At 42.8% G+C, this 25,493-nt stretch overlaps 1 protein-coding gene across 7 annotated transcripts in view; it reads right to left on the bottom strand.

Annotated features, from left to right (window-relative positions):
* The window catches only part of Myom1 (myomesin 1), a 123,525-nt gene that overhangs the window by 79,180 nt on the left and 18,852 nt on the right, over positions 1 to 25,493 (bottom strand). For all 7 annotated transcript variants that reach the window (XR_385297.2, XM_030249548.1, XM_030249549.1 and 4 more), the window contains 7 exons: positions 24,480 to 24,829; positions 12,966 to 13,106; positions 11,154 to 11,403; positions 10,304 to 10,461; positions 3,099 to 3,191; positions 2,045 to 2,133; positions 1,881 to 1,940 (listed from right to left, as the gene is read on the bottom strand). Coding sequence is in view for 6 of the 7 variants with exons in the window: in XM_030249548.1 (XP_030105408.1) it covers positions 1,881 to 1,940; positions 2,045 to 2,133; positions 3,099 to 3,191; positions 10,304 to 10,461; positions 11,154 to 11,403; positions 12,966 to 13,106; positions 24,480 to 24,802 (1,114 nt within the window). In the remaining variant the exon portion in view is untranslated. The remainder of the gene's footprint in view (positions 1 to 1,880; positions 1,941 to 2,044; positions 2,134 to 3,098; positions 3,192 to 10,303; positions 10,462 to 11,153; positions 11,404 to 12,965; positions 13,107 to 24,479; positions 24,830 to 25,493) is intronic.

Genomic DNA, 25,493 nt, shown 5'->3' with positions numbered 1-25,493 from the left:
TGAAGAGATACAGTATTATAATAAGCTTAGGCAGAAAGCAGCTGAGATAACAATAGACCAAATTATTTATGTGGATAAAAATCAAGTTCCATATGGGAAGTACGTAGAAATGCCTATCTCATTTGCATAAAAGTCCTAACTCATTGATCATATAAGATAAATGTCTATATTTATTATTATAAGGAACACATTGTAATGGGACACATGTAATTCTCAAATGTAAATTAAAACCACATTTAACCTAGACTTTCTTACCTATAGTATAGGAGCTTTTTAATCTTAGATTTTGAGGTGAATTCTACTGTTTAAGTCGAGGTGACAGTGGGATGCTTTGTCCCCAGGTTGTTAGAGCTGACTTCCCATGAATACCAAGGCAGTCTTTGATAGTCAAGCTCAATTCCAGATACAGAGAAGTTAGAGACTGCACACACTTGCACTTGGCTTTGGGACCTTAGGACTGATATAGAACTTCCTCATAACTCTCCTCTCTCCCCCAAGGCAGCTCCGGAGCCAACCTAGCCCCTGAAGCCTGTGCGGGACAGGATCCTGTCAAATCTCTCAGATTTCATCGGAATATTATCACATAGAAATTAGGTAGATGGCAGATGTTCTTCAAAGAGAAGCTATTTCCCCGGTGACTAGTGGTTGCCTGGTAACACAAGTTGGAGGCAGTACAATGTGTTAGTTGAAAATCAAAGTTCTGGAAAGTTCTGTGGGTGAATGTGGGCAGTCATTTATCCATACTTTGAGTCCCACATAAAAGTTTCTCTGTGGAGAACATTGAGGTACTTAGCTGATAGGATTCTTGTGAGCTTAACTGAACTGATAGCTAGTAAATACTTAGAATACATGACAAAATTGAACGTAATGAAGAACAGGTTGTATTTTTTTTCTTTTTTTTTCTTTTTTGGTTTTTTGGTTTTTTGAGACATGGTTTCTCTGTGTAGCCCTGGCTGTCCTGGAACTCTCACTCTGTAGACCAGGCTGGCCTTGAACTCAGAAATCCACCTGCCTCTGCCTCCTAAGTGCTGGGATTAAAGACATGCGCCACCACTGCCTGGCCAGGTTGTATTTTCAATATAATATTTCAAGGCCTTGGGGAAAAGAGACAAGACACAAGAAGAAAGGACTCTAGAACTAGACTTTGGCAGTTATGGTCTATGAAGTCATGGCACTGGCTGGCTACCACCATGAGTTCCAGTGCCCCCGTCTGAAAGGAGAAGAGAGGCTCTTCTCAGGCTGTTGCAGGCATGTACCCATATAAGGTACCATAGGTGCCTGGCACAGTAAGTAACCTGTCTATATGCAGCAATTTCTTTCCTAGCCCAGGAGAGTCAATGGTGATTTTTAGATATTTGCTCAACCTATAAATATTTCTAAGAATAATCTTCAGGAAGTTATGCCCCCTTCCCCTCTAACCTTCTTTCTCTCCTACCTAGTGCTGGGGTTGGAAGGGATTGGGGTGCAGAGGGTGGTAAGTATAAGAATCTGATCAAGTCGTAAGCAGTTAGCGTATGATCACCAACACTCACTGTTCATTATTTAATGTGCAGAAAATAAGTGTGAGTTTAACTGTCTGAGCACATGATCAGTTTAACAAATATAAACAGGCTAATTTTAAAATATAAAGAACAAATCAACCTTGAGAACAGAATAGCAACCAAAGAACTTAAAAACAGCAAACGAACCATGGATGGGTAGTGCACATTATATCCAACCTAGCATGTCCTAATACATAAGTACTGTGAAATTATTTCATTATTTTAAAAATCATGTCGCTTCCTTAAACGCCAGGATTCAGAACATGGTTTAGGATTTGAGCGTTACTATGGTACACTTTGCATAAAGATGGCGCTTAGCCAATGCTCTGTGAAACTTACAGCTGAGAGGCATGGAAACCCCACCACGGAGGAGAGACTCATCCAGTTCTCCCTTATATCCTAGAGACGAGAAGAGGAGACATGTGAGCTATTTTGTATTGCCAGAATTTTCAGCGCGGGCAGGAGTTTTAAATCTACCTTGAACAAAGCAAAGGCAAACCTACTCTTTACTACGACTGAGGCATATGCTGACAGCTCTCCTTGAACATTCATCGCCGAGGCCCGGTACTGAGCTGTGTCTTCAAAGTCACATCTGCAAAAAACACATGAAGATCAATGACTGTGGGGGTGACCCCTTGTAACAGTTGGCTGTTTTCTCGAGGAATGCTTTGCTAACAGAGCAGATCAGAAATTAATGGTTCACACATGGCTCTTTAGGACTCCTGATGAAGGAATTGTCTCTGTTCCCATGGTTATCTACTGATTTTCACACCGCTGTAGGGTGGGAAGAGAATATCTATGACCCAGTGTGACCCTAACGTTGGTTCATTTAAAATGCCAAAGAGTTAACAAAGTACTAAGGATGTCAATTGCATCCAGTAACTACTGCTGAAGGAAAAAAAATGCCCAGCCACGCGTGTACTGTTGGAGCAGATAATGACCCTGAGCATGTGTGCTCCATGCTGCCCCGCTGCAGGAACGAGGTTTCAGTCTAGCATCAGGATGACAGGGAAGAGAAAGAAGCAACTTCTCATGACAGCTTCCCACAGCCTCCCTGAGCCACAAACCTGCACAAGGCTGGTCTTTCATATCATTCCATATTGGAGTTTTTCAAAACGTAAGAAACTTAATTGATTCTACTGATGCTTGGGCTTCAATTGGAGTTTCAGCTCAGGGCATCACAAAAGTACCTCTGGATGTTCCTTTATGTGGTAGTGTAGGAATAGGAAAGTCTTACCAAGATGGATGGGGAACAACGCCCTCACAGAGGCCAGACTGAGATTCAATCACTCTAGTTCTCCTGTTATTCCTTGTTTCTCTGGGTTTAATTAGTTTCATTTGTGATACACTGTCTTATGGTGACGCACATACACACTGGTGTGCTTTTGGAGTGTCTTGTTGTCTCACACACACACTGGTGTGTTCTTGGGGTGTCTGGTGATATCACACACACACACAATGATGTGCTCTTGGAGTGTCTGGTGATCACACACACACACACTGGTGTGCTCGTGGGGTGTCTGGTGGTGACATACACAGACTCTGGTGTGTTCTTACTTGCTGATCTCAAGAGTATGCATTCCGTATCGGCTTTCAATGATGTACTTTCCCGGGTTTGCATGGACATTTATAGGCACCTGGTTCTTATACCTGAAAGAGAAAGGAAACAAGATGAACAGATTAAAGAATAATTAACTGCATAATCTGTGTATCTGTGTGTGTGTGTGTGTGTGTGTGTGTGTGTGTGTGTGTGTGTGTGTGTTTGGGGGAGGAGAAAGACACATACACAGGAATTATTGCGTTTCACTTACAGGTGTATCTACATATCCTATAGATATACCTGTAAGTGAAACGCAATAATTCCATCTATTGAAAAAAGAAAAGTGCAAATTACCCTAGCTTTACTAAATTCACCAGCACCACAATAAAACTTCTCAAAATGCTTTCTCCTCTTCGTTAAATTTTATATGAAAAAATGTGAACCAGTCACAATATGTATGCATCTCATGTAGTGAAAAGCTACAGCTATGAAATAGCAAATAGGATAGTGATTATTTATATAAAATAGGAAAACATTAAACCGAGAACCAAAGAGCAGGCACTGGGTGGACCTAGGCCTCCTACATATTTGTAGCAGATGTGCAGCTTGGTCTTCATGTGGGTCCCCTAACAAAGGTCTGTCTCTGACTCCATCGCCTGCCTTTGTATCCCCTGGCTGGGCTGCCTTGTCTGGCCACAGTGGGAAAGGATGTGCTTAGTGCTGCTGCAACTAAGCCTGCCAGGGCGGGTCCCCATGTTCCCAACAGTCAGTGCTCTGGTGCCACATGAGGCTTATCTACTGGAACCTTTTATTTTTTATTTTTTGAAGAGAAGAGGTGGAGGGGAATCAGTGGCTTCTCCTTCTCTGAAAGGGGAGGGGGCGAGGGGGGAAGAGGAGGAAGGAGGGCTGAAATTAGAATGCAAAGTGAATGAATGAATGAATAAATAAATAAATAAATAAATAACAGGAAAACAGAATGGCTCATTGACATTGTTCAAAGTCAAGATGGTGATTTCCTGAGGTGGGCACATGGCTTGAAAGAGGTGTCTTGGGTGCTAAATATATATATATATATTTGGGCTCCGTCTGGGTGCTGGTATGCACATGGGTATGTACAGTTCAAAATAAAGTTGCCTAGACTCTGCCTTTATATATAACATACATTTCTTTGTATAAATATTATATGCAACAACAACAACAGTTGACTATAGTAAAATAGAATGAGAGCTTTGTGTTGGCTTTCGGTTGTTGGCTCTCTGTGGGAGGAAAGAATAATCCTTCGCCTGGCACTCTCACATGTTACTCTTGAGAACAATGTCACTGTGTAGAAAGGCCATTATACTCAAGTGACTTGAGTTTTATCACAGTAAGAAAGACTTTTGCCACAAGAGACACTGTCATTTTGTCATGACAGTTCCAACCGTTCCAGTCCTGTTTGCAGCTTGCTGCCCTCACAGAAGGTAAACCAAGCAGAAGGGCTTCTCTGTGAGGCAGTGACTTCCATTTTGTAAGTGGTACAGTTACATTCCCTACATTCTCAAAAGCCAGTGCCACATAAGGTTTATCTACTTAAACCTTTTTTTAACTCTTAAAAAAAGGGGTATGGTGGGGGGGGGGGGGCACTGGAGAGATGGTTCAGAGGATAAGAACACTGTCTACTCTTCTAGAAGTCCTGAGTTCAATTCCCAGCCACCACATGGTGGCTCATAACCATCTATAATGAGATCTGGTGCCCTCTTCTGGTCTGCATGTGTACATGCAGGCAGAAAGCTGTATGCTGTATACATACTTACACACACATACATATATACATACACCTTTGAGAGAGAGAGAAGAGGAGGAGGGGGGAAGGTGAGGGAGAGGAAGAGGAGGAGGAGGAGGAGGAAGAGGAAGAGAAGTATTAGCAAGGGATCCCTTGCTTCCCTTTCAGATAAACTACCTCACGTGTGCAAGTAAAACTGATAATATAACTAATAATAAAATTACTAAGCACAGATGGCAAAGAATTTCCTGTTCTGTGTATACATAGCATCAGGAAACCCAGCCTTCACAACCACCAAGTGAGAGGCCTGTCTTCAACCTCACTTCCCAATGAAGAAACTAGCTCAATGGACAGATCAAGGAACTCAGCCTGGTCACCAAGACAGGCACGGCAGAGCTGGGATTGGAACCAGGACTGCCTGGCTCCTGACTCGTGAGTCACTTTCATGTTTTAGCTGTTCTCTCTGTGGCTGCCTTTCGTTTCTTTGGACTTTTGAAGTAGAGCTCCAGAAGGTTGGGAGGGCGGAAGGGGTGTAAAGGAAGAGAAAAATATTGGCTTCAGTTAACTCTTTCGCCCTAATGTCTTCCTCCAAAGATTCACATTTTGGAAGTTTAGTCCCCAGTGTTGTAGCATTCTGAGGTAGTGAAATGTTTACTGGGGAGGGTCTTGGATCATTTGGGGTCTTGTGTCTGATTAATTCTAAGATACTGAGCTGCTGTAAAAGAGCAAGCTTTCTCTTTTCTGTATCGGTGTGTTATTTTTCCCTCTGGCAGTGCTTGCTTACTGTGATCCCACTTGCCATGGTGTGGCACTGCCCAGCAGTACCTCGTAAGAGTTGGCATGCTGCTCAACACTGTCAAATAAATCTACCTTTGTGTAGGTAGCCTTGCGTATTCTGATATAAAAATAGAAATCTAATGTAATTCCTAGTATAAGTCACACAGTTCGTTTTTCTTCTTTTTATGTGCGCATGTGCATGATGTATGTGCATGTCTCCGTGTGTTCACATATATGTGTGTTCTGGTGCATGTTCATGTAGAAATCTGAAGTTGAAATCAGCAATTTTCCTCAGTTGTTTTTCCATCCTTTTTCTTGGAGCAGGGCCTCTCACTCACAGCCGGAACTCAATGATATGGTTAGTCTGGAAACCAGCTTGCTCTAGGGGGCCCTGTCTCAGCTTCCCAAGGCTGGAACTTCCCTTGGGCTACCATGGTGTCCAGGCACTTACACCGGTTCTGGGGGATCAGAACCCTGGTCCTCTTGCTCCCATGGTACACACCATTTCCCAAGCCCCTCCACATTTCTGTTGTTCTATGATTCTCATTTCCCAATAGCTAAATTGCAACCCGGCTGTCAAGACTTGTGAGATGCCAAATCTTCAACACTCCTCTTTACAAGTCTTACAAATTACGAACTGTTTTCATCTCTCCCAATCTTGGTTACTCCCAAGTGCCTTAGGTAAAGGCACTCACCAACAAACCTGATGATGACTAGAATTTGATCCCATGTTAAAAGGAGAGGAACCAACTCCCTCAAGTTGTTCTCTGATTTCCCCACACATGTCATGGCCTGACAATGCACACACATGCATACACATGCATGCATATACACACACTAAAGGAATGTAATTTTAAAAGTTCTGGTTGGGTCTGCATCTCTCCTCCTAAGTTGCTAGGCCTTTGGTGATGGGGAACTCTCTGCATGTGATATACATTCCCTTCTGTTCCCACTCCCGAGGGAGTTATGGGTGTATTGCCAATGCTCAGCGTTGGTTAAATCGAACTGAACTGTTATATGATAAAATAGTTAAATTATAGCTTCCTCTTTTTCACTAAAGAAATCAAGTTCTGGGAAACACACACCTCAGGCTACAGGTGACTTTGAACGAGTGCACACGAAAAGAGTAAGTTTCCCTCAGCTCTGAAATGAAGCCGATTGTTCTAGCTCAAGGGTCGCAGCTGGATGGCAGGCATGCTGTAGGATTCTCTCCCTACTCAGAACACATGGCTGCCTCTCTGCTTCCTGAAAGCCTGGAAGTGGCTTCAGACAGTGGTCTCAATACAGAGCTCTCAGCCATGGGGACGTGTGGTCAGAGACAGCTATCTGCAGCTCTTAATCTCAAAGGCTCCCATTTCCGTGAGCAAAGCGGGTAAGAGTTCTGATGAGATAGCTTTGGCTCAGCTGGGCATCTCCTGCCTCCTTGGGTTTCGTGGTGGTGGCTGTGGCTGTGGTAGCTGGGTGTTGGGTTTGGTTTCCACATCCTGAAGGGTTTTCAGTAGCTCTTCCCAGTGCAAGGGAATTGATGTGACACTAAACATTGTGTCATGTGCTGCCTGACCAAATGACTGAGCGATACTCAGGTTGGCTTCAAGTCAACAATGCTGTTCATATCTCTATAAAGTTTGCAATAAAGCACTATTTTTGCAGCTCCCACACACTGGCACCACTCGGCTTAGCACCTTTACGGCTTTTCCAACTAAATATTCACAGTTCTTCCCGTGTGACCACCTGGCAAAGGAAACTGGTTTAAAATACACAAGGCTTGTCTGTGGAATGCCAAAGGCCTCGAGAAAGGAACTCCTGGTTAAAGCCAGAAGGACTAAACCAGAGAGCACTTTTGTTCTACTCTGCAGGGTTTGGGTCACTTGAGACTGTCTGCCTTTGGCATTAGGTCACAAGGGAAAGAAGGGGTTTGGCCTGCCCCCCACCCCCACACTTCACAGCTTGTTGTTTCTGGAAAGTGGAATTCCAAATTAGCCATTCATCAGCCGGCTATGGAGAGTAATCTGCCCCCTGGGATTGCTTCCCAGAGGTGTAAATGCTTTGTGTGTACAGCACTCCCCTAACCTTCCCATGCCGTCTCTGAAGCGCTAACTAATGAGGGTCGCGTACTTCTGGAATAAGGCTCTACTGTCCCGTGACTTGGTTTAATGTGTTATGCACATTTCATCCTTATATACAAACGTCTGCCTTGCTGCAGAGCTCTAGTCGACGGGGAGGAGAAGGTAGGGAGAGCTCTTTGGTAGAGTGAAATTCAGTGAAACAAATATGCCCTGGGATCTTTTTCCTGTCACAATGTCCTGCAAGTTGAGATGACCGTACACACATTAAATCTCACAGTAAATGGGAATGCTGGTGGGAACCCAACTTAGACAAGCAGCCATCATCCACTGTAAAAACCAAGTATCTGGGACTGCAGAGTTGGCTCAGTAGTTAAGAGAGGAAATACAGTTAAAGCTAGCTTTAAAAAAACAAAACCAAAAAACCCACAACCAAACAATTTTCTCTTTTTACAAATTAACAATTTTTTGAGACAGGGTCTCATGGCTCCCAGCCTGGCCTTGAACTCTTTATAAAACTGAGGTTGACTTTGAATTTCCTATCCTCCGGTTTCCAACTCCTGAGTTGCGGGGGTGGGGGTGAGGGTGGGGGTCTCCCACCTTTAAACCAATAGGTGTTAGGCAAGTTATTGTATTAAATGGTCTATTAAACATTTCATTTTTCCCCACAATAGAAATATCTCCTCCATGTTGACTATAGAAATCTCTCCCCCACGACATCTTGCTTTACCACCCTGGTGTGTTGGTGTTCTCTGCAAGCAACTTTTCTACTGGACAAGAACACCCAAGTAAGACACTTTCTACTTCCAGTGTGATCTGGGAATGCCAACCACGTTCTGTACCTGGCCTTGCTGAGTGCTGCGTTTCTGCTGTGCAGCGTTCTCTGGGTAACCTCTAAGTTCCACTTAAATAGACATGACCAGTAATATGAGACTGGCCAGGAGGACAGCTGCTTCTGAGTTCCACTTAAATAGACATGGCCAGTGACATGAGAGTAGCCAGGAGAACAGCTGCTGCCTGCTCGCATTTGTTAGACCTCAGACTCTCATGACCTAACAGCAGCCAGTGGAAACTTGGAGCCAAACTGTCTTTGGAGAAGGCTCTGAGGGAACCAGAGCCCTGGTGCACTTGCTTCTTAGAGTCATGGCCCAGGACTTAGCTGCTCTCCATGAGGCAGCTCGCCTGTGCCAAGCACTCTCACAAATGCATTCCCTTAACCACCACCCCATATCTAGGGCCCAAGATTTCTCTCACTTTTATATTTGGTGCCAGTGCCAGGAAGCTGCAGGCAGGCACCAAAGAATCCTGAATGTCAACAACATGATCACTAACCACTCTGGGTCTCACCTGGTAATGAGTTCTCTGCTCTGTGAGGAAGAGGATGTCTGTGAAAAATACACAGCTTGCACCCATATTGTGACAGAGATTAGAATTCTAGCAGATGCTTCTTAGAAAAGGCACCGTGTCCAAGGAGAGACACAAACTCCATGAAGAACCTCTTCCCTGAGGTGGGTTTACCATCCTCTCTGGGAGAACCTTAAAACCACTTCGGTCTAGTGTTTCTTTTGGTAATGTGGCCCCCAAATGGTAGAACTTCTTGCTCCACATCCCTGGGTTTAGCCCTGTTATCACCAAAGCCAACTGTTAGTGTGTGGACACTGATTCTCAACATTCCTATTTGCCCAGAGACAACTCTTGCTCTCAGGATCATGGACAGGACTCTCCCACCAAGCCATCCTGCAGCCCACTCGGAAACAGAACCATTTCTTAGTTGCTCCCCATTCTTCGGTTCTGAATGGCATTTTCCCCTGAGTATGAAAGAGGAGACTTCCACTGGAGCATCCTGCTTTTCCCTCCTGGAAGAACTGGTGTCAAGATCAAGTCTCAGTGAATGGTGCCCTCTGTCAAGTGAAGGGAAGGGAAGTGATAGAGATGGACACTATCTGAGTTTTAGCTTTTGGGTACAAATACATATTCATGTGTGCATGTGTGTGTGTGTGTGTGTGTATATTATATACAAGTATGTACAAATGTGTGTGTGTATTATACATAAGTGTGTACAAATGTGTGTGTGTGTGTATTATACCTAAGTGTGTACAAATGTGTGTGTGTGTGTGTGTGTGCGCGCGCGCGCGCTCGAGTGCATGTGAAGGTCACATCAACATCAAGTGTCTTCTTCAATTACGATCCGCCATACTTTTGAGATAAGGTCTTTCACTGAACCTGGAGCTTCATGGTTTGTCTAAACGAGGATCAGGGCTCTTCCCATCGCCACCTATTTGGCTCTGGGATTACAGGAGCACCCAGCTTCCTACGTGGGTGCAGGAACCCAAACCCAGGCTGTCATGTTAGCACGGCAAACACTTAGCCGACTCTCCTAGTATTGTGATTATAAAGTATTAAGATGTAGAATCTGTATGCAAGGACCATTTATTTGTCCTTCCCATGGGTAAAACTGTCTCGACGCTTTAACTCTTTTGAAAGCATATGCAAACATATACAAGCACATACAACATAGATACCTGTGTTGATTCTGGCACATGGCTAACCCAGCATGCTTTCTCTAAATGTGAACGTAAGTTGGCAATCAGTTCTCCTAGCTTCCACAAAGCAAACATACCACGTGAGCCGAGGCTCTGGCCACCCTGCTACAGAGCAGTGCAACTTCACATTCTCCTTCTCCCAAACTGTGTGAGAACGAGGCTTAATGATAAACTCAGGAGCATGAAGGAGATGGTCTTCATTTAGCTTGCCGTGATATGTTTGGGTCTCTTCTAACTGAAAAAGCAAGCAAGGAAACAACAAGCACACGTTTTAAAAATGCTACCACGTGAAATTTCCTTCTAGTGCTAACATAACACGGAGAAAGCCAAAATTTTACTTTTGCTTTGTTTTTTGTTTTTGAGAGAGATTCTTATATAGTCTAGGCTGGCCTCAAACTCACTTTATAGTCAAGAATGACTTAAATTTCTGAGCTTTATGATTTTATATCTTAAGTTCAAGAATTACAGGCACCCATTATCATGTCCGAGTTCATGGCTTGATGGGGATTCATCCTGTGGCTTTAGGCGTTATGCAAGCAGTATCAACTTACTACACTCTCAGAGCTAATTTTTACATTTTGATACTTATTTTTACAGTCGGGTAGAACAATTTTTGATTTAAAAAATGGGTTTGGTTATTTAAAACCCTAAGATTGAGCAATGTTCCTAGAGTGGATTTCTAGCGTGGCTTCGGAAACATACTTAAATCTTTCAGATCTGAAATGCCATGAAGTTTGGGGTTCCAAAGCATGCTTTTGTTTGACCTACATATCCCAACGTCTTTTCTCCTTGTTTCTGTTAGCTTTGTTTCCCAGTACCACATCGTTCTGCCCTTGAGACAAACTAGTCCATTTATACACATGTGCTCACACACAGCCCATGAAACACTTTTGCCCTCGTCTAAATAGCCTGAAATTAGCTCCTTACTGTTTTCTTCAGTGACAGCTCTTCCGCCTTTTCTCGAATTGCAATGTTCCTCGACTTCTTTTCAAACGTTTCCTCTCGTTGAAGGGTGGACGTGGTCCGTTTGGAGGTTGCGGACTGTTTGGAGGCTGTGCTCTGTTTGGAAGCTGCAATAGCTTCCTCACTCGCAAGGAGAGTCTTCTGAGCGATATAAGCAGCAGCCTCTTTAATTCTTTCTTCTTCCGAGTCTCTGATCCCACTGATGTGCACTTGCCTGAAACAGTGGAGCTGAATGTAGAAACGGTGTGACAACGACAAGATTACCCAGCTTCACTGAGCCCAGGCAGGGGCTCCCATGCCCAGAGATAACCCTGGAATGATGGCGCAGAAGTTAGGAGCATGCGCAGAGGGCCCTGGTTCAGTTCCCAGCGTCCAGGTGTTGACTCACACCTTTCTGTAGCTCCAGTTCCCTAGGGGGCCACTGCCCTCTGCTGACCTCCATGAGCAAGGCATGAAGGGGATGCACTTACATACAAGCAAGCAAAAGATTCATACACATAAAACAACACACACCAAAAAATAAATCTTTAATAACGTCCTAGTAAATCAAAGTCTCTTTGTTATAGAAGAAAGTGTCTTCCTTTAACATTAAGAATGACAAGAGTGGGCTGGAGAGATGGCTCAGAGATTAGGAACACTGACTGCTCTTCCAGAGGTCCTGAGTTCAAATCCCAGCAACCACATAGTGGCTCACAACCATCTGTAATGGGATCCAATGCCCTCCTCTGGTGTGTTTGAAGACAGCTACAGTGTACTCATTTACATAAAATAAGTAATTCTTTTATAAAAAAAAATGACAAGAGTAATATTCCTATCCTGGTTCTGGCACCTTTCAGGTGATACTTCATTCCATCCAAACTAAAGCCCACAAGGGAAACACTATCACTGCTACTTCAGATACATGGTAGCAAGACTTAAAGAAGCTAAGTGAATTGTCTGAGGAGTGTCATTGGTCAACTCAGTGTATTTATAATAAAAGATGAAGTTATACATTTTTTCCAGAAAAGTTGATTGCATCCAATGAAATAGAGACAAGATGTCTGAAGCCTGAAATCTAACTGTGTGCACTTGGCTGCAGTGCACAGCCCAGGGGCCTTGTATGTAAACGTGTCCTAATCCACACAAGACTCTGGTGCATAGTAGGTCTCTCTGGGACATTGTATAGTTTGGGATTTTAACATACATAACTTAAAAAGTTATTATCAGTGTATACTCATTCTGCAAAGTAATTTGGTTTTGACATTGTATTCATATACTATACATTGTATGCATTTTGATCATATTCATCCCTCTAGCTCCTTTTCTTACTCTCCTCCCTTCGCCCTTCTTTATACTTTATAGTTTTGAATCTCTTTTACTTTATATGAATTAGTTTTAAATAGTATTTAATCACTCATACCTAAGTCTCTACTTCCCATGTCAACTGGCCAGATAAACAATGTTATGTCCTAACCACTCTCTGTTGTCATGTATCCTATGTATATGTATATGCATATGTATATGTATGTCCTAACTGCACTCTGCTGTCATGTATCCTATGTATATGTATGTCCTAACTGCTCTCTGCTGTCATGTATCCTATGTATATGTATGTCCTAACTGCTCTCTGCTGTCATGTATCCTATGACAAAAGCTTCTGAGAATGCAATGCCTTGATTTCACTTAGCCCATCTTCCTCAGTGTGGGCTCCAGTATATAGTGAGTCCTCAATAAATGTTGGCTACTATTGCCTCCTCGCTTATCAGAACTACACGCAGGAAGAGAAAGTGCACACACCGTCCAGAGTAGATAGGCACCAGGTAGTTGCCTGGCAAGCTTCCAGTCTCCTCTCCAGACAGAAGGCTCCGCTTGGCTCTCTTTGTTTGGGGGCTCAACTTGGATGAATAATCTTCTAATAGCAGACTGGAATCTGTGAGTCTGAAATAAGATGTCTAACATTAGATAGAACGAACACAAACTGCATTTAAGATATCCCAAGGGTTGACAAAGCAGGGGTAAGAGTCATAACCTAGGGGAATTTCCCCAGAACCTTGGGTCTCTGACATTATTATCTTTTCCAGTTAGAAGTGAATGAAAGTTGGAAGAATTACAGCTATGTAAACGGATTCTAGACAGACACTCAGGAAAATCGGTAATAGAGATTTCATGGCTTTTTCCCTCAAAATATCAAGGGAAAGGAGATGCTGATATTTTCAAATAGCCTTTTGGGTTAAGATAGTGTTTGATTTAGGCAGTCTGCGGTAATATGATGTGCCGGGGGGAGGGGGGTTGGGGGAGGGGGGTTGGGGGGAGGAGGGCAATACTCAGAGTGACATTCCCTCTTTTCAAAGAAGTGGAGGGAGGAATGGGGGAGAATCTGTATGAGGGGGTACTGGGAGAAGAGGGGGGATTGATATTGGAATACAAAGTGAATAAATAAATAATTTTTTAAAACTACACACATATATGTACATATATATGAAATATAAAGGGTCCATGATATTTTTTCAAATATCATAAACATAAGTATTTTTTAAAAAGACATTTAGGCAGTCTATATAAATGTGTTTCTTTTTGCATTGTTAGGAATCAAACCCAGGGCCTTGAGCATATAGGCAAGCATAAGAATGGTTTTGATGCATTCTATACTCAAGTCCTCTTAGAATATAATGGGAAATGGACAATTCCCCACACGGGGTCTGAGCTAACTGATCCAGACCGCCGTGCTCTCGCTGTGAGAGCTTCGCAGACTTACTTCAGGCAGATCCCAGCAGGTGAGGGGATCCTGACTTCATCAGCTAAGTCTCATTACATGACACTTGGTGTTGAGTGATAAAGTTTGATGACAAACCTGGGGCCAGTTCTATTGGATTGTGCACACGGAGGCAAATGTGTGTAAGGAGGCAGTTCATGCTTGAATAAATGAAAAACTTCACTAGGGAAATGGGCAACAATAGAAACCAAATAGAAAATATGGCCTTAACTTACTCAGTTGTTGAATTAAATAAAATGTGTTTATATATATATATAAACATACAATTTGATGAACTCAAGTAGACAGATCCAGGGGCCAATGTGTAAACTAAAGACTGAACACCCCCTGTTGACTACGGGGATGAAGGATGTCAACGACAGGGGGTTGTGTGGGGATTCTCGACACTCGGTTTTCTCCTGTGGACTTCAACTCTAAAAGAAAATAAAATTTTTAAAGCTCCTGGATTACCTATATCAAACGCAGGAACACAGGCCAAACATGCACACAGTATAAAATGGGTAACCCAGAAAGCATATAGCACCATACAAAACTATAAAGATCAAGGATTCACACGGTGCCCAGGGGCCCAGTTTCTGAGCTGACATTAAGCACAAACCCATGAATGAGTATGTGTGTGCAGGGTGGGCTACTGTCATTGACCCGCTGGTGAGATCACGTGGAAGTGTCACACACACAGGTGGTCGTCCCCCACTCTGCGACTCAGGGTGATAGCTAGCTTATTTCTAGGGAACGGTTTTTAAAGCTAAAGGTTAGAACCTTGAAGTTAAGCTTGGGGATTGCTTACCAATTGGAAGCCAGAGTGAAACCTGTCCCTGGCTGACTGTTCCAGCAAAAGGAGCGCATTTTATACCCCAGGTCACACGGAACAGCCTGTGCTTACACAGGCCCAAGTTTAACGTGGGATCTGCCCCTACCTCTTAGTCGCCAGACAAAACAAGCCATCATATCAAGGATACTGCGGAGTTCCTTGAGAACAGTAGAATTTTCTCATTACACTTCTATTTTTACTCTATTTTTTCATTATTGTTTCTATGAACAAATTTTTGCCAACTCATTTTTCCAATGTTTGATTGCAATAGAAGTTAGGATACCCCATTATTTTTGTTTGTTCCTTTTTCCTGGAAGACAAATATGAACTTACTATACAGGACATACCCCAAATAAGATGATCCTATTCTCACAGGTGAATCATAGTAGTAGCTAAGTTTTAGTAGTTATATTAGATGCTAAAGATTTGTGCCAATAGCATTAGCTCCCATTTAATATCTTATCTGGAAAACTAATAAAAAGTATTATGCTATTCTATATTATACAATATTATGTAGAAAATGCAAGATTGCTACATTTTTATCCTTTCTAAATCTTATTCAACTCATTGTTTCTTTCTTTGAAAATCTGAGACAAGGTCTCACTATGTATCCCTGGCTGTCCTGGAACACACCATGTAAACCAGGCTAGCCCAGAACTCAGAGATCCACCTGCCTTTGCATTCTGAGTACTGTAATAAAGGTCTGTGCTATGACAACTAGCTAAGTTATTGTTTCTTACAAAGTGTGTGAAATAGATACTAAATAACCATTTGAATAGATAACATAATAATGTCAAGTTATCTACTGATTGATTGGCTGAGATAGGGTCCTGATAGATAGCTCAGGCTGGCCCAATATCATGGTGATCCTCCTATTTCTTCCTCCTAAATATTTGAGATTACAGGTGCATGCAACTATGTCCAGCTTCCAAATTATCTACTGAAACCAGAAAACAAAACTAAATTAGGACCCGGGCAGTGGTGGTGCACCCCTTTAATCCCAGCACTTGGGAGGCAGAGGCAGGTGGATTTCTGAGGCCAGCCTGGTCTACAGTGTGAGTTCCAGGATAGCCAGGAACCCTGTCTCGAAAACAAAAAACAAAACAAAACAAAAACAAACTAGATTAGGAACACGTTTTTGAAGAACCATGTAATAACCAGTGCAATTATCTGAAAAGAATGGCAGTCTATTTCGTCATGATCCATGAAACCAAAGTCTAACACTTTACCCACCAACTCTTCAGCTGGAAAGTGACTCTGGGAGAGTAAAGTGTATAGACTTTAAACTTCTTTGCTTCTAAAAACCTAGATGTGGGTTTATTAATTTCTTGGGACTTTAGTAATATCTAATTTTTGGTAAGGCCTTTGTCTCTCAGTTTCTGAGTAGATAGGAAAGCTGACACATATAAAGTTGGGTAGGTAATTTATTAAATCTATTAAAGTTGTGTTGATTATTCTTTAATACTGACTCAGATCATGAAGTTTCCTGGGTTCCTGAAAGTTAATTAATCAAATCAATCACACTGAGTGTGTTCCCGAGCATCTCTGTGGCTATGTCTAGGTTTATCTTTTTGCATATGGATATTACTATGTCATATGCTCTGTTAATAAGTCTACATTTAGGCCAGGCAGTAGTGGTGCACACCTTTAATCCCAGCGCTTGGGAGGCAGAGACAGGTGGGTTAGATAAGATAATCATTAAACTTAATATAAATTAAGATATAGTCACTTAAAATTATGTTTAATTATCCCATGACTTGTGAACATTGTCCTGGTTTCCTGAAATAGATGGGTATGGGAATGCTAAATGAGCTTTTGAGAAAAAAAAAAATCCTCTGTCAAGACAAACAAACAGTGCAGTGTGGGCTACTTCTGCTGGCTTTGCTTCGGACTCGGGGTCGTTCATCCTTACATGCTCAAGTCTGTACTGCACTGCTAGCTCCTCTGTCTCACCCACTGAAGAGCGATCTCCACAACTTCCGGATCCTCAGCACTGATTCTCTACCTGACGTTCAGTCGATGCCTCCTGACTGATGGGAAATCAAATTGCTACTCCCATGATCAGACCCTGACTGTGAGTTTTAATAGCTGAAGAGCTCTTTTAAGAGAGCAATGCAGGCACCTAGGAGATGGCTCAGTTGATAAAGTACTTGCCATGCCAGCTGTGAGGCCCTGCATTCAATCCCCAAAACCCATGTTAAAAAGCTAAGTGCAACAATGTATATTTCTAATCCCAGTCCTTGAGGGGAAGAGACAGGAGGACCCTAAGGCTCACAGGCCAGTCAACTACTTGACAAGCTTCAAGCCAAGGAGATAGTCTGTCTCAAAAGAAGGTAGATAGCACCTGAGAGGAACACTAGAAACAGACATTTGCCCCCAACTCACACACACATACGTGCACTTGTGCTACCCCTGACATACTATACATACACATACACACATGCACACACATCCATGCACACACACTCACACATATGCACACACTCACACAATACACATACATATTCTCTCTCTCTCTCTCTCTCTCTCTCTCTCTCTCTCTCACACACACACACACACACACACACACACACACACACACACACACACGACCAATGCAGAGGCAGTATTCCCAGTACTGGGGTTAGTTGTTCATCCTCCCCTCTGTTTAAAAGGCAACGATATAAAGCACAACAGATCAAGACTCAGCTCTAAAGCAAGTCTAAGGACTATATTACATGGAGAAGTGGTTCTTCGTAAAGATAAATAAACGGTGGCAAGAGCACTGACTGCTCTGCCAGTCTTGAGTTCAATCCCCAGCTACCACATGGTGGCTCACAATCATCTATAATGGGATACGATGCCCTCTTCTGGTGTGTCTCAAGACAGTGGCAGTGTATTCACATACATAAAATATTTTTTTTAATTCTTTTAGAAACTTGTATGCAGTTGCGTATTGTGTTGTGTGGAGGTTAGAATATAATTTGTGGGAAGGCCGAAGCAGGAGGATCACAGGTTTAAGGCCTGCCTAGGCCAGTTAGTGACCCCTACCTCAAAACAAAAGGTAAAATTAAAGGCAGCTAGGGGATATAGCTTGGAGGCAAAAGCTTCCCTAAAACAAAAAGACTCTGTTCAGCTATGTAATACCTAAACACACGTATGCTATCATAAGCTGATTAAAATAAACAGAAAAGAAAGGGTGGCACAATAAAGTTAGAGAAGAAGCAATGAAATAGGAAATAGAATAGAAATATATATCATATATTTTATACACATTATATATTTATATAAATATTATATATAATGGATCATGTCAATGAAGACCGCTCCCAAAGGAAACTCTGAAAAAATTTTAGTAGTTTAATCAGGAAAAGAAAAAAAAATAAGCAATTAAAACCAAGAATGAAAGCAGAAACATCCTAACCAGCCCTAAAAAGCTAAGGAGACTCACAGGAAAGTATACAGATACGTCTGTGTTCACACACTAGACAACTGAGATGCAGTGGAACAATTCCTATAAAGACCAAAATGACTGAAACCATCTCACAAAGAAATGTAAAACTCTGAGTGATCAAAGTCAAGAAATTGAATTAATAATCTAAGATATGCTCACAAGAAAATGCAGACACCTGAGTGGTATTTACTGATAAATTATATCAAACATGTAAAGAAGAGGTGATAGGGCTGAAGAGATGGCTCGGCTCTTCTGAAGGTCCTGAGTTCAAATCCCAGCAACCAGGTCACAGCCATCTGCAACACGATCTGACGCCCTCTACTGGGGTGTCTGAAGACAGCTACAGTGTGCTTACATAGAGAAAGAAAGAAAGAAAGAAAGAAAGAAAGAAAGAAAGAAAGAAAGAAAGAAAGAAAGAAGGAGGGAGGGAGGGAGGGAGGGAGGGAGGGAGGGAGGGAGGGAGGGAGGGAGGAAGGAAGGAAGGAAGGAAGGAAGGAAGGAAGGAAGGAAGGAAGGAAGAAAGAAAGAAAGAAAGAAAGAAAGAAAGAAAGAGGGAGGGAGGGAGGGAGGGAGGGAGGGAGGGAGGGAGGGAGGAAGGAAGGAAGGAAGGAAGGAAGGAAGGAAGAAAGAAAGAAAGAAAGAAAGAAAGAAAGAAAGAAAGAAAGAAAGAAAGAAAGAAAGAGGGAGGGAGGGAGGGAGGGAGGGAGGGAGGGAGGGAGGAAGGAAGGAAGGAAGGAAGGAAGGAAGGAAGAGAGAGAGAGAGAGAGAGAGAGAGAGAGAGAGAAAGAAAGAAGAAAGAAAGAAAGAAAGAAAGAAAGAAAGAAAGAAAGAGAGAGAGAAAGAAAGAAGGAAAGGAAGGTGATAATAATTATTTTCATATTTTTAAGAATATTTTAAAATATCACTGTGCAATTCATCCTGTAAAGTCTGTGTTTTCTGATCAAGACACCCAGACAAGGTTACAGCCCAGTGTTCTTTTTGTGTAGAAGTATAAACAAGCTCACAAAGCATTAAAAAACTGAATCTTGGGCTAGAAAGATAGCACAGTGGTTAAGGGCACAGGCTACTCTGGTAGAGGACCCAGGTTCAATTCCCAGCCCTAACATGGTGGCTCACAACCCTCTGTAACTCCAGTTCTGAATAGTCCTGGTTCTCCTGGAACTCACTCTGTGGACGAGGCTGGCCTGTAACTCCGATGTCCACCTGCTATCGCCTCCTGAGTGCTGGGGTCAAAGGTGTACACCACCATACCCAGCATGATTCATTTTATGCCAGAAATGGGCAGACACTTAACAACAGAATAAAGATGCCTTGTGTGTCTAAGGCTGCCTCTTTTACACTGAATTGTTCTGTCCTTGTATAAGGCACATTGACACATTCCACTCACAGTGTAGATGGTGCTGTAGTTGACTAGATGCGACATCAAATTTACTTCCCAGAGAGTGCTGGGAAAGGTCAAGCCTGCTGAAATAGCTCCTCAGGCTTTCCCACTGTCTGGCCAGCAGGAGGGTGCTGACAGGCCTAGCATTTCACCCCAGGCACAGGAACTGAACTCTGGTCAACAGGTTTGGCAAAAGCACCTTTACTCAAAAGAGCCATATTGCCAGCCCTCTTCCGGTATTTAAGTATCAACATAATGACATCATATTTCTTCCTATATAGTTGAGGATCAGAGGAAAAATAGAACAAAAGTAGAGCAGCCAGTGTTGCAGAACATGGGCTGGAATGTGGCTCAGACGTAAAGCCTGCTCTAACAGCTTGGGGATCCCCACACCCATGGAAAAGCTCAATGTGATAACATACACCTGTAACTTCAACACTGGGAAGCGGACATGAGAGGATCCCAGGGTCTTGCTATCCAGCTAATTCAGCTGAATTCTAAAGATCCTGGGTCAGTGAGATTGCTTGACTCAAAAATGTGGAGCATGATGGAGAAGGGCACCTGACATTGACCTCCGTACATGCATGCACACACATGTGCACACTCAGAACCCTCGCATTCCTCATTGATGACACTTACTGTTGATACCACTGTTATATAAAACATCAAATGCCATTCTGACAAGATCTGTGCTGTTTGGGGGAGGGGGAGGTTTTTTCTCCTCAATGTAACCTTGAATTAAAGACATTTAATGTGTTTTTATAACATAGTAACCACTCAGCGGGACAACCACACTGACTCCAAATAAGATTCACTAAGGTCAGCCAAGCCCTGAGAACATCTAAAGCTCCATACTTGCCACATTAGCATAGGACATCTAACCACAAAGTAGAGGCTAAAAATAGAGCTAGCCTAGTGCTTACATCCACTGCAGAGAGATGCTCCTCCAATGCAAAGGGCCTTCGTTAGCAACATGGTTCACAATCCAGAGATATTTCACTTAGCAGGAAGAATCTTTCCATTTACAATAAACTTAAAAGCAACCTAGAGAAATGACACAGATATTGCGCCTGCATCTCTATTCCTAGTTCTAATGAAGAGAGACTGGGCTGCCTCTAGGTTAGGTCAGTGTTCTTTCTTACACTGATAGATATGAAGAAAAAGACAGCATTGGCATTTTTTTCTCCCAATATGCACTGTGCCTAGCTGATCCTGCTCCCACCAAGAATCCTGAACTCAATCATGTTTGAACACAGTGCGCTGTTGATGAACACCAACCTACATACACAGTGGAACAAGGCGTGGGATAGAATATGGGGAAGCACTCATGGTTTTTTTCTTTATAAAGTTTGTTTAAGGTTACATAGCAAGATTCCTAATCTCTCCAAAAAGCCAGTCCCATTACTAGTCCTAGAGATGACATATCAGACTACAGGTAAATAGGAATAGTGTGCAGAGGTTAAATAAAGCATGTCAGATTAAAGTGATTTGAACATAAACGTTTACCATGGAGCTAAAGAAATAAAAATCATTTAAAAATATAAATGTAGAACACTCTGTCAGTTCTTCCATGTTGGGAAAATGAAATAAACACACAAGTAATTAGCTAACAATACTATCTTCTGTAGACCCAGGGCAGACAGTCCAGGAAAATGGATATTTAACATCTAATCCTCCTCACTGTGAGATAGCTGCTTCCCTAAATGAAGTTCTTGAATATAGCTGTGGAACATTCTCAAGAGAATGCTGCTCAAGAGAACAAACCGATGCTAACACACACACACACACACACACACACACACACACACACACACACGGTGTTAATCCCTCCCGACTTTCCTTTGGAAGGTGATTCATTTGAAGTAAGTGCTGAAAGAAATAGATTCTCCTCGGCGACAATATTTCCATTTTTATAGCCAACACGAGGTCCTTGTGAATATGACCTATGAAAGCGATAGGCAAATGATCCTGTTCCAGTCTGAGTGGAAACCAGAATGTTGCCATCGCATGTTCCAGGTACACCCCAGAAGACTCAGGCTCTGTTACTGAACCTGTCAGAAGCTTCCTCGAGGTCATTGTCCCTGACAGGACAGCTGTAGGTCAGGGAGTTAAGAGTCCCTGCCTTCTCCACATTGATTCACACAGACCAACACAGTATTTCTCCAGGAACCTTCTGTATGCCCAGAGAGACAGACTTTTTCCAGTTGCTTTGACATGTATTTTATACATAAATTTTAGAAGACTTAGATACTACATTTATTTATTTATCTCAAGACAGGGTTTCTCTGTGTAGCCCTGGCTGTCCTGGAACTCACTCTGTAGACCAGGCTGGCCTCGAACTCAGAAATTCGCCTGCTTCTGCCTCCCAAGCACTGGGATTAAAGGCGTGGGCCACCACTGCCCAGCAAGATACTACGTTTATTATAGAAAATGCCACCTAAGCCCAATACATTGGAGAAGAGGATTAGAGGTAGCAGGTGATCATAGCCACACAGCCCAGAAATGTTTTAAAGATCAGCAATTTTTTCTGTAGACTATAAATAGACTTAATTAAAAATTGCATATATCTTACATGCGTTTTCTTTAGTTCCCATAAAATGTTTTATTCTTAAGAGTGGTGAAATAAAAATTACCTCAGACTGAGGAAACAAACATCAACCCAACACACTGGGCTAGCCAAGCAAACCCAGATAAAGCAACTGCAGAATTATGGGGCTTCTCCCAGGCAAGCCTCCATTGTGCAATGTTACCGCAACCTCTTTCTTTGAGTGACTGAAGACTCTGTCCAACACTTTTTTTTTGATATCCAAAATAATCAATGAGTTTTCTGTTTAGGACTGTTTTGAAATCTGTTGAGGTGCTTGCTGGGGGTGGAGGAAACACAGAATGGATGATGGAGGAAGGTAGTTATATATACCAGCTAAGGCTATGTGATCAGTTGCAGAAACAAAGATTATAATTGACAGGATTGTTTCTGTCATATTTGTTAAGAAAGTGTTTGTACAGATATATTTCCTCAAGTTGCTTAACATGTAATGATAAATGTTTAAGTACATCAATTAAGAGAAAATTAGTGGTTATCATATTTAGGTTTGAGATACCAAAAGAATGTCCCTCAAGGGACACCTATTCTGAAATTTATAATGCGTTTCAGTTGTTTGATGGATAGTTATACCATGTTAGACATAATATTGACATGGATAAATATATAATGCATTTGAAACTATATGTGGGATAGTTATGTTATCTATAATTATACCTAATTATTTTCATTTGGAAATTAGTATGACATAAAAAGCTATGATTATGGATCAAGTTGACAGCGGGTGGACTTGTGGTAACTATTCCTGGTTGCCAACTTTAATTCATCTGGAATTCACCAAAATCCAAGTGGTCGGGTATATCTGTGAGGGATTTTTTTTTCTTCTTAGTGAAATCATTTGAAATGGCAAAACCCATTTTTACCATGGATCTTCTGAAGTGGTGAGACCTCAGAGATGAGTGGATCCACGTTTAATCTGGGCCACACCTTCTGCTGGCAGCCTATGGAAAGGATGTGGAAGGAGGCAACATCTGGTCCTCGCCTGCTTGCCCTCAGGCTTACTGGCAAGTCCATTCTTACACTGGCATTAGAGCCTGCTTCATCAGGATTTGGGTGTGTACTGAAAACCAGCTGGAAAATTCAGCCTTATAGACTGAACAACTACTGGATTCGTGGACCTTCTGTTGATAGACAGCTATTGTTAGACTGGCTGGACCACAGCCTACAAACCACTTTAATAAATCCTGTGTGTGCGCACGCGCGCATGCGCGCACGCATGTGCATGTGTTCATTCTACCAGTTCAGTTCCCCTAGGGAACTTTGGTAGTGATAAGAATGGAATGTCCTGGGACTGCAGAGTTGGCTGAGCAGTCAAGAACACTTCTCTCCTTCGCAGGATTCAGGTTCTGTTCCCAACACTCATTCTCTGTGGCTCACAACCACCACCTAAAATTCCAGTTCCAGGGGCTCTGATGCCCTCTTCTGAGCTCCGTGGAAACCTGCACACCCATGGTACACACAAACTCAGCAGGCACACACACATATGCTTAAATTAAAACTCTTAAAAGACGGAAACTTCCTGCTCTCCCACAAAAGAAAGACCTCAGTTAGAAAAGCAGCTTTTACTCCCACTCCAGCAAAGAGATCTAAACGGGAAATTTCTAGATATAATAGTTCACATTTATGTTAACTTTCTTGTTCCCAAGGAGAGGAGAGTCCAGGTTTGCTTTGCAGAACAAACCTTCATCTAAGCTTTGCTCTCCCTAGCATCCTAACATAGCTTTCCTGTTTGGGAGTATGGTCTCCCTCATTGTGTTTGGTCAAGAATCTAACTTGGCGCACTGTTTGCTTGTTCCTACTATTCTTAGGCTCACTGAGAGAAAGCCATGCTTCCGTATAAAATATTCCAGGTAAAGAAAATGTTTGTTGCTTGAGTAATAGCTCAGAATTTTGAGCACTGGTTTTTGGATCTTGAAATTTTCCCGTGTCTCTGCTACAGTTTAATTCCCTAGGACCTGTGAATTTGAAATTCTGTATTGGCTTTTAATCTAAGCAGAAACACTATGAGAGCCAGGAAACCTGCTAAATGTCAAAATGTTTTCTGCCTCTGTCGCTGTCAGAGTAGAAACCAAAATTTTCTGCTTTTAAGAAATATCACCATAGCGGATGAGTCGAGCAAGACACTCCAGTGAGACTCTGAAACTCTGTGGATGTCAAACAGACCATAGAGGGGGAAGGTAAGACACAGTGATCAGGTCCCCCCACCTCACCCCAACACACACTGTTATAGCAGGGTTGTAATATTTAAGAAGACAGGAAACCTGATCATTTAGAGCATGTGCCCAAGGTTGGAGGGCTGCTCCTGACATACCCGTGGGAATAGCCGTAATCATATGCAGAGGCTGTCTTCCGGCTGACTTCAGACCCTTGAGAATGCCGGGATGATGATGATGCTCCAAGACTGTAGGTCTGTGAGGCCTGCTGCTGGTAAGAGGTGGCTGATGCTTGACTGAAGGCCTCTGACTCCTGGCGGCGTGCTGCCAAGGAGCGGCTGCTGTAGGCAGTGGAGCCATGGGTGTAGACAGCAGAGCGCTTCTTCTCCTGTTGGTAGTGGCTCATGGTCGTGCGAAGGTCCTTGTTCCGGTAACTGAGATCATAGTGCTGATGGGACCGCTGATAAAAGGGCAGAGACATCCTGGGCCCTCCAGGGGACGAGAAGACCTGCAAGGAAACAGCTCTTTACTGAATGAACCCAAAGAACAACTCATCTCCACTAATGTAGAAAAGATGCGACTGCAAGCGTTCTGAGAAGTGAATGGGAAAGGGTGTAGGCTCTGCTTAACAGAGTACCCACAATCCCCCTCTTCAGAGGCCCACACACTGCACCCCCATCATGAGGCATGCCTTTCTTTCTTGTCCTGGGCTGCCAAACAGAGTCACCTCTCTGGCTATTGGGCTTTTCTCCCAAACACTCTCGTGAGGCCTGTTTCTAATTTTCTGGCGTTCTGTTCTGCTGTGTGCTTCGTTTAGGGGAATGTGGAATGATGGGAGAATAATGGTGGGAGAATAATGTAGTAATCATTTAAGAAAAAAATGAGCACCTTGTTGGGAGCCTGTAGTGATTCCAGCACAAGGACAGGGGGAAGGGGAAAAAAGCAACAAAAATCCCACTCCAAGCCGGGCGATGGTAGCACACACCTTTAATCTCAGCACTTGGGAGGCAGAGGCAGGCGGATTTCTGAGTTCGAGGCCAGCCTGGTCTACAAACTGAGTTCCAGGACAGCCAGGGCTACACAGAGAAACCCTGTCTCAGGAAAAAAAAAATCCTACTCCAATGGTCCAAGGCAGGACTCAGGATATATAATATCTCCAAATCTGACAATAC

Source organism: Mus musculus, chromosome 17 (assembly GCF_000001635.26).
Source record: "Mus musculus strain C57BL/6J chromosome 17, GRCm38.p6 C57BL/6J".
Taxonomy (NCBI): Eukaryota; Metazoa; Chordata; class Mammalia; order Rodentia; family Muridae; genus Mus; species Mus musculus.
This window is presented reverse-complemented; position numbering and strand designations above follow the sequence as displayed.